Below are 10,209 nucleotides of genomic sequence, written 5' to 3'. Positions count from 1 at the left end.
ATAGATAAAGTCCTACCAGACAAAACAAACTAAAATTTCTTAAGGAGCTTTTCCCAAAAGTGCAACTGAGAAAATACCAGATACCTGCATAAATCAATGATTTTACACATTAACAGAGTTGAAGATATTCTTAAATATATTTATTGCGACAGCCACATTTTGCACTGTCTTCAAAGGAACGGAAACTGTCTTATGATCAATGGACAATGAGTGAAACGGAAATCGTCCCTAAGCAACAATTAATGCGACGTTAGTTGAGACTATTGATTTATTTAAACAAAAAAATGTAACACTTCGTGGACCAAGAAGCAGACAAGCACTACCAGTTTCGAGAGCTCAAAAATTTGAAAAATAGGTGAAAATGAAGCGATCATACAGATGTACTCCGATAACTATTATATGAAATATGGCCGAGAAATACAATCAGTCAATTTTGGAGGTATTTACCAACTATTCACTTTACTCACTGTGATAATTTACTACAAGAAGAATTGGTATGTAAAAGTACAATGCGAATCATTGCAGTGTTCCAGTATATTGTTGTTCAGCTACCCAAAGTGGGCAGAGGTCATTTCCAATCAGACTCACCTGCTACTTAGTACAGGAATATAACATTTTTATATATTTTAGCCCATGCTCTTGAAGCATTCATCTCCAGAGAAAAATGTGCTACATGAAACCGTTCAGCTTCTGGTCATGGCAAGGGTGTAGGTAGATGTTATTGGAGGGACAAGTGGACTTGGTCGTTGAGTGTAGGCAGAGCTTTCAATTTGTTTCCCTAAATACTTCAAGAGAAAAACTGCATTCTATTTGATATCGGCAGAAGATATTGCAATGGCTAGAATGACAGGCATGATTCCAAAATTTATCCCACTATCTAAAAGCACTATGAAGGCCTACCAAACTGCTAGTCTCAACTCGATCAGCCGATATCACTAACATATATGATTCCAATAAATAATGAAGCTTCTGATTTTGTACCAAAAACTTTTGTATTATCGTGTGCCACTTTTTCTCAGCATTGCATATAATGGTTATGCATCAATGGATTTTTTTTCGTTTAGAATAAGGACAAAAGTCGCTTCTTGTAGAATACACCAAAAATGTTTTGTTAAGGAAAAAGTCAAGTCTGATTCCTATTTAGCGTTTCTTGAAACCCATAAGTACAAATTTTTGTATAAATCAAAATTAGAAATTTTTAGGCTTGCTTTTTGGAGGATATATATTTTTTTATCCGATGCTCCGTATTCATGAAATAAATTTATACCACCTCACAATGTTATCCGAATATAACGTAACTACGACTGTTATTATTATTGGCGCGACAGACAGTAGAGGTATAAGGCCTCGCGCGATGTACTAAGAGAAACATCGTGCGTTTCTTGACGTGGTTTTCATAGGGTGGGACCGTCACTCTCACGCCTATTTTTGGGATTGCTACTCATTGGCTGACGGGCCTTACAAATGCCCGGGGGGAGGCTGTGAGTGAGTATTGTATACTTGTAAGCTTGAAAAAGTCAGGACTCGAACACGCAACCTTTAGGTTGGCAGACAAAGGCGTTACCACGCTGCTCCCTTCACCCCTAACTACAACCAGTGGATAGTTAAATTTCCGATCATTCAACCCATAGCAATATTTTTTCAATTTTATGCTCTTTTATGGAATAAAAAGATGTTTCAAATTCAGAAAAAATTCTGAAAGGTTTTATTTTATATTTCCGGTTCTAATCTTGCTTAGGAAGGTACAATTTGTACTATTTCGAACAATTTAGATGGCCCTAAATATCTCTTGCAATTTTTGTGATTTTATAGAAAACATCGTCGGCCCTATTAAAGTGAAAATTGTGAGCAAAAAAAAATAATACTTTTTGTTTCACTATGAGAATTAGAATCGGTTTTTTAAGGCGAAAACAAACGTCAACATCATTTCTCTATATAAAAAAAAATATATATTTTGTCCTATTTTACCTGGTTTGTTGATCTGATTTTTTTTTTAAAACTGTGTTGGTATTATGACACTGTGAGACAATAATATACCAATCGTGTTTATTTTCGTATATAAAATAACAAAAAATTTTAGTTTACATTTTATTTAAAAATTTTACAAAATAACATTAAATGAGTTCAAATGTAACAAAAATCAAAAATAGCTTCCTAATTGGCTGAAAAAATATTTCTTGGAGAAAAAGAAACCCAGATTCGTTTAAGAGCGTCTGTCAAAAACCGTTAAATACTAATTTTCATAAAAATTGACTTTAGTCGACCTGAATTGTTTCAATAGTCTACCAACAATACACAAGTTTTTGACTACTGATTGCGAAATGGACCAGGTATATTTAATTTATCTAGTTCTTCTTTAAAGGGAACGTGAATAACAAATCTGACTAGGGTATTCTTTAAAAAAAAAAAATTGTGCCTACAATATAGGTAGACATTTTTTTTTTTAATTTTGAATGCATTTAAACTTAATTACTCAGAAAACAATCATCATGAATGTGTCATAATCATTTAGATTAATATCTCATTAAGTATGTAAGTATGCCATTAATTTGCAACTGTCCAAAGTATACAGTAGTGAAATATTTTTGGTCCATTATGTATATAACAATACAAAAAAAAGTAAACAATGAATTACATAGTGAATTTCGTAAAGGAACTATTGCATTGCATTAGATATTTAACTGAACACTCTACACTACATTCGACCCTACAAAACCTCAAGCGTAGCTCCTTAAATATACACACACACGCACGCACGCGCACATATACACACACAACCACACACCCACACACATACATGTCTAATGATGGTAGGTGTAATATATTTTTTCCTATTATTATTATTATATAAATATATTATAAAATTAAGTTCTAGAAATTAACTGACTTGAATCACGTTCAGATGTCCTGTACGGTGGCACGCTGCTTAAATATCACAGGGCACGGAAGACACACCTTTTGTTTACCTTGAGCCATTTTTTTCAGATTATTTCAGTCCTACAAAACTTCGCTGAATTGGATCTCCTTTGGTCATATGAAAAGCAACCAAGAGTAACCTTAGAAGTAAGAAATTCATTTTCTATCTGATTGTTGTTGTTGTTGTCTGGTGCTTTAGGGCGTAAAACCCTGAGGTCATCAACGCCCATGTTTCGTGCTTTATAATTCTGTTTCATTTATATTTAGAATTCTATTTCACTTTATTTTTCTCTTTAAATAATTTCAAAAAAAAATTTAAATAATTACTTCTTTTGATATTTTTTATTACGTATAACAGATTTTCTGGTTTAAATCTTATTCAAAAGAGGCCATTCATTTTTAAGAAAACTAAGACCATTTCCACGTTCTTCTGGTCATCATTCAGAGCATCCGATACACTACATTCCCACTCTACCCACCCCTTTCGTTTCCAGTATTACATCAACCCATTCTCAAAAAGTCCATGAAAAACCACTGTCATATACCCGAAAACAGAACAAGACTGAGGAGGCTAAACCTCCTCCAAATTTTCCGAAATCTACCACTTCGGAAATAACCACTTCGAATGAAATTTCTGTTCCTCACGATAGAACAAACAAGTCACAAGGAGAATGGACAAAAGTCGAAGAAAGAAGAACAAGAAGTAAAACAGAGCCAAGAAAAAATAGAACACGATTAATACGTAAAATAAAGTCGATAGCAATTTACTGTCACTTTTGCTATTTTAAACTGATTTTTATTTGTCTAAAATATTCCGAACTAAACCAATTTTTAATCACCATTAGTGTTTACTTTATCAATTTCTAAATATTTTCTCTCTATCTGATTGTTCCATTACACCCCCTAACACAGATCCGTGGCATTTTCAATAATAGTACAGAAACCTAATGCATAATAAATATTTACAAGTTGCACAACTAATAACGTTATTTACAAAATTAATTTTCTTTAACATGAAGGGGATTGCAACCTAGTTGAGGCACGAAGTCTTAATGGACAAGAATGTAAATGCATATTGAAGTATACATTATACCTAAAATGTACATGTAAACAAAAAAATATATATATGTAAATTAGATTCATAATTTAGTGTAGGTAACTGTGTCGCTCCTGCATTCAAGCGCTGTTAGCGGAATATACGTGTTTTAACCCCATAGTTTATAATTAATTTGTGTTTTGTTGTAAATTGTATTTAGTTAGTATTAGTATTTAATTTAATTACATTTACGGCCGCCCGTAGCTCAGTGCTTAAGACACAGTTTTACCAATTTGGCGGTGCCGATTCGAATCAGGCCTGGGACGTTGTCTCTTTTCATTGAGTGGCGGTCCCACAAAATGAAGAAAATTGACAACCAACCATGGTTAGGCAGTATAGGACTGCATTGGGAGTTTTGGCCGAGAAAAAAAAATTACATTTATTTTTATTATTTTAATTAGAATTTAGTTATTTGAAATAAAAAATTTGTATTAATATTTGTATGTTATAATTAAGTAATAGAGACAGTTGCTAAGACGTCGCCTAGCAACAGGCCGACCATCTTAGTTTTTAAATCAGTTCCGGTGTGGCCATGATCGTTTGTAACCACTCCTGTCTGAAATTATAATGTATTATTTCTGGACAGTTTTAGTCAATATTAAAATCCGGAACCAGATCTTTTCTGGGTTTCGATTTGAATATGAGTTCTGTCTAATTAGTGGCTATGATCGTTTGTAATCGTTTGTCTGCGTTAATGACGCGTTAGTTTGGCCATTTTTGAGATTAATGACTGTTAATCGTGATTAATATCTGTTAATCGTGATTAATATAATTGATGAGTACCATAATAGTGACTAATTTAATTTAATTTAAATTAGACTATTGAGTACATTACTGAGCCAGCATAGTCGTCGGCCACGTTTGAAAAGCTTGCAGCGCCTTTATCTTCTCCTCAATAGTCCTACACTAATGTAAGGACCAGAAATATCTTTCCCGGACCCATCGGAGTAGACCGTCCTTTCTTAAGGAACATCTTTTCTCGTCTCTGGCCCAGCGGAGTTGCCACCACAGTATATATACCCAGTACATTATGTTATATATAAATATTAATTTTGTAAATTAGTTTCTTTTGTTTTCATCATTTATTCACCTAATTTTATTTTTATCTAAAAGGCCATTTTATTTTTATTAGTATCCATTATTTTATAACTATTTGGTTATTTTACGTTTAAGTTTTGTAAATGTTTATATTCGAACCAGCTAGTTGATTTTGTTCTGTTAAAGCTTTTCAACAAAAAGATATAGTAAGTTTGAGGTGGCTTTAACAACGTGAACTCACTATCGTATAAGTCAAATAAGGTTACGTAGAGGAATAAGTCAGGTTTTTTTCTGTTTCAATTGATTATCACTTTCAGTTATAATTTCAACTGTGGAAATAGACTTTCAATTACTTATAATATTACATTGATAGGGACTTACATTCAATTCTATTGTTCTACCTAAGTTTACCTATATTTTACTCTACTTTTGTTGTAGCTCTTTAACTTTTGATTAATAATAAACTATATTTTTACCAATTTTCTGCCTACTTTCTTCAGAACTGCATATACATGTTAGTATGAGAGCATTGTCCATACTAAAAGCGACAATGCAGTTCAAGAGCTGAATTTTGTGTTGATGGGTCAACTTTGAGTTTTCCTGTCAAACCTTTACGTTATCCATACTAAATAAATTATAATAAGTTAATCTACATTTTTAACGCGAGGCTTTATTTAGAAAAAAAAATAAAAAAAACTTGGTAATTAATAATTTCTGTTCAATTGTTATTAGGTAACATAAACATTATGTTGTAATGTTCCTACACAATAAACTAAAATCATCTCACAGACTCAACATAAATATTTCTGGGTAGTTGCTAAAACATGAGTGATAAAATAAGAACTATAGTTATTAGGAATATCAAAACGATAGAGGTTTCGGGCTCAAGTCAGAAGGTTTTGCCAAAAGATATAGATATCATTAAAAAAAATATAATTATATTTGAGTGAAAAATAGACATTTTACAAAATTAAAAATAAAATAAAATAATCTGACTAATAAAAAAATATTAACAGTTTTTATACTAGAAAATAACCATATTTCATCTCATTTTATTGCATAAGTTTGAACGTTCTTAATTAGCGCCATTTAATTTATGAATTCTTAACAACAGTCCTTGATAAGGAGTGGAAGTTAAAACTCTTGGGTTCAGCTTGATGACATCTTCATGTTTATCCATAGGACTCACATCAAACTCATATTTGTCCAATGATCTTGCCAAAATAGTAGTCACGACTGCTTCGGCAAATCGTTTTCCTGTAAAAACACAAATATTAATTATAAAAATAAAAATAAATTTCATTTGACTTGGGTAACGCCTGTAAAAATCAGAGTTCAAAAATGATTTAGGCTCTGTTATAGTAGCCTAAAGTCTCTATGAATTTGAATATAGTAATGTACTAGCATTTGGATGTAACACTGTGTGTCTAGAATAGTAATTTTCAAACTTTTTTTGGCGGTGGAACTCCTAATTAGTAAGGAAATGGCTAAATTTGGTTGAAGTAGGTAAAGAGCAGAACTTTAAAAATATCATTTGGTAGGAATAGAGTGCCAAATACCGTTTTTTTTCAGTAAAAGTTAAGAAAGGCTAGGCTACCTATACAAAACTTGTGTAAAACTAAAGAAAATCTGAGTTTACGTGAAGTGACCTATTCCTAAATTATTCGCAGAACCACAGCGTTCCGCAGAATTTCGGTTGGAAAAAACTTTACTAGTATTTCATTCAGAATTTACGTTATACCTCTATTTATTTTTTTAAAATATTTTCGCATTATTGGCATTCTTGTAGAGAGAGTTTTACTAGTTTTATGGAAATTCAACATCTCATTTTCTCTGGAAATGAATAGAAATCTCTGCTATAGTACGTCAGAATATAACTATCAGAGAGATTGTTTTAATTAACAATTGTAAAAATTAGTTAATTATATGATAGCAAAGAAACTATTATGGAACTCCAGAAATAAGTATGTTTTCAATAAAATTAACAATTAGTGTAAAAAAAAAAAATGTTTACCAATACAAATCCTTGGTCCATCTCCAAAAGGCAAGTAGGTTCCGTTGACTGGTGGATTTTCAAACCTATCCGGTTTAAATTTTGTAGGTTCTGGAAAATATTTAGGGTCTCGATGTAACGAATAGGTGGGAATCAAGATGTTCATTCCTTTCTCAATGAAGGTTCCATCGGGTAAGGTGTAATCCTTGGTACATTCTCGATTCAGAACACCTAAAGGTGGGTACAACCTCATTGCCTCTGAAAATTGTTTTAATCTATAAAGTTTATATGACTACACCATTATTAAAGTTATTCAATGATGAAAAAAAATTATTTATATTTTAATAATCTAATTTATAGATCATAGAGGGCAATAAAATACTAATCCATTTGATTTCACGTGTAGAATAAAAAAAACTGGTGCGGTGTCCACTGGTATTGAGGACTCGTATTTAATTTATCGCTATTTTTTGTAATTTTCTAGAAAAAATCTACAATCTGAATGGATGGAAATTTTGAACAAAAAAAATTATTTTTCAGTCTCAATAAAAATAAATATTTTAGGTTCTTAAGGCATGGTAACGAATATTAACTTTTTCTCAGACAAGCATAAAACAGTTATAGAAATAGTAACAAAGTTGTAAACATGAGCTTGTAATCGGATAGTCCCGGTTTTTTCCGAATCGAGCCTGTCTCTTTTTTTCCTTTTTCTCCTACATTGATTCATAGAATTCTTTAATATTTTATATGCTGCAATAGTTTCTTATTGCAACAGTAAAAACTGTTTATTTTGTTTTCAAGTGATCCACAATTAAAATTACTTTTGAGAAAATATTTTTAGAAATTTATTTAAGCACTGTAAAGATATTTGAGTGAGGATAAGACCCTTCTGATATTTAATAATACTTAATTTTCCAGGGACAAAACAGACAGTTTAATCAAAATTATAAGAGCCGTTTTCAAGAACACAAAAAAAAAAAAAAAAAATGAAAAATCGAATATATGAAGTGGAACTTTTTATCTTACCCGATTAACGATTTTATCATACACATACAGTGAAAAAATTGGGACAATATTTTTTTTGAACTCAAAAAATCTCAGAAATGTATTTACGTCAAAACTTGAATTCAAAATATTTCCACGATCGTACTACAGAACAAAACAGAAGCAAATACTTGTCCCGCTTTTAATAATAATTAGCCAACAATTATTATTTTCAATTTTCTTTATAATATTTTATAAACGTTTCGATAAATAAAATATTTTTTATTGAAGTTGGAATAAACCCATCAAAGATTAGAATGGCGGAAAATCCTGAAATTTTTATTTTTTATTTAGTTACATATTCATGGTTCTCTAGGTGGAAATATAGAATGTTGACTTTTTTACCACCAAGGATAAAACAGTTGCACAAGTGATAAATTAGTCGTAAACTTATGTTTACGATCGGCTGATCACGCTTTTTATTTATTTTTTTAAAATTTATTTATTTAAAATTATTATTTATGTCAATAATATTTATAGGCATATATCCATCTATCTATGTAATTTCAGTTTCGTTTTACGGCTTTCCGTTTTTGAGTAAGGCTGTTCACATACTTAAATATCCCTCAAAAATTTCAAATATTTTATTTTAGTACAAATTAAAATTCAGTGGTTTCGAAAGACGCTTCATTCGGGACTACAACGGCAGAAGAAATTCTTTTCAGAAGAAAATTCCCATTACATGGTTTCAAAGAACGCTTAAATTTAATACAACTTGAATTTTCCAAAAAAAAAAAAAAATATTTATTGCACCCACTTTACTAGCAGGTTTAGGTTTCAGTAATTTTGTATAAATTTAAACTAATCAAATACTATTAACAATGTTCTGTCCTTATCCAACAAGAAAAAAACATTATACGATGACCATTAAATACAGACTGACCGAAGTATAAAAAGCATAAAATATAATATAAATGTCTATGATTATGTAATTAATAAAAAGATTTTTAAAAAAATATTTTCAATTATAATAAGTTACATTTTTTATATTAATCTTAAATTAAACAAAGAATATTACCTGAAATGCAATTATTCAAGAATTTAAGCTCCTTTAAGGAATCAAATGTTAATTGACCATACTTTGCTTTGACCTCTTGCACCTCTTTTCTTGCCCTATCTTGGATGTCCTTGTGTTTTGCCAGCATATATAATGTGAAATATAATGCAGTAGATGTAGTTTCAAAACCAGCCAAAAAAAATACAAAGGACTGTGCAGCTAGTAAATTATCCGTCAACTCTAAAGAAATAATAAATATCATTAAATACTTTTTCAAAAATGTGTAACATGTCATTATTTTTTATATATCAGAAATGAGACTGTTTATTCAATATTATTCTTCATTATTTTGAGTTTCACAATTTTGATGGAAGATAAAACTAAAAACTCAAAAATCCCTCTCAGGTTACTTAGAGCATAAAGTTTTTCACGAGAATAATATTTAATTATTTTTTATTTTATAAATAAAGATATAATAGCCATGCCCCACCTGATATTTGACCTGAAACCTGGTTTTGTTAAAAAATAAAAATGTTAAAAAAGAAATAAAATTAGCCCAGAGATTAATGAATAGGTGTGTATTTGATGAAATAATACTCACATTAAGAAATAGTAAAATTCATTAAATATCTTAAATGTTATGTCATTGCAAAATTATATTATTAATATCATTTGCTATCAATTTGGAACTTACCAATATTCTCTTTGGTAGATTCATCGTGCATTTCATTTTTATCTGTTTCTTTAGTATCTATCTGCACCGTTCCTTTTTCTTTCAGTTCAAGAAGTAGATGAACAAAGTCTTTCCGAACTAAGCCTGTACTTCTCCTTTGGTGCAAAATTTCCTCTGTTGTAGTAAGGAAAAATTTTTTTATTTTTTCTGTAACCGTTTTAATCTTGAAAAAAAGCAATACACGTGGCATTGAAAATCGAAAAAAACCAATAATCTGGTTCTTTTTGTTAGGATCAAAGAATTCTTTTCCAATTGCTCTAAATTCTGAATTAGGGTCTTTCAAAGACTGAGGTTCAACACCTAATGCACATGATGCTAAAAAAAAAATGCAAATTCATCATTAATATTTCTTAAAATTGATACATTAAACAAATGACAAAATAAATTACTTT

General features: G+C 30.5%; 1 protein-coding gene across 1 annotated transcript in view; it reads right to left on the bottom strand.

The window, feature by feature from the left end:
- Window positions 1–5,971: 5,971 nt before the first annotated feature.
- LOC106680666 (cytochrome P450 6a9) overlaps window positions 5,972–10,209 on the bottom strand; it is a 19,255-nt gene continuing 15,017 nt past the window's right edge. Inside the window, exons 3-6 of the mRNA XM_024360250.2 lie at window positions 9,779–10,132; window positions 9,106–9,324; window positions 7,065–7,301; window positions 5,972–6,307 (exon numbers count right to left, since the gene is read on the bottom strand). Coding sequence (XP_024216018.2) covers window positions 6,126–6,307; window positions 7,065–7,301; window positions 9,106–9,324; window positions 9,779–10,132 — 992 coding nt within the window. The 3' untranslated portion in view covers window positions 5,972–6,125. The remainder of the gene's footprint in view (window positions 6,308–7,064; window positions 7,302–9,105; window positions 9,325–9,778; window positions 10,133–10,209) is intronic.

Source organism: Halyomorpha halys, unplaced genomic scaffold (genome assembly GCF_000696795.3).
Source record: "Halyomorpha halys isolate HHAL.00 unplaced genomic scaffold, Hhal_1.1 Scaffold276.1, whole genome shotgun sequence".
Classification (NCBI taxonomy): Eukaryota; Metazoa; Arthropoda; class Insecta; order Hemiptera; family Pentatomidae; genus Halyomorpha; species Halyomorpha halys.
This window is presented reverse-complemented; position numbering and strand designations above follow the sequence as displayed.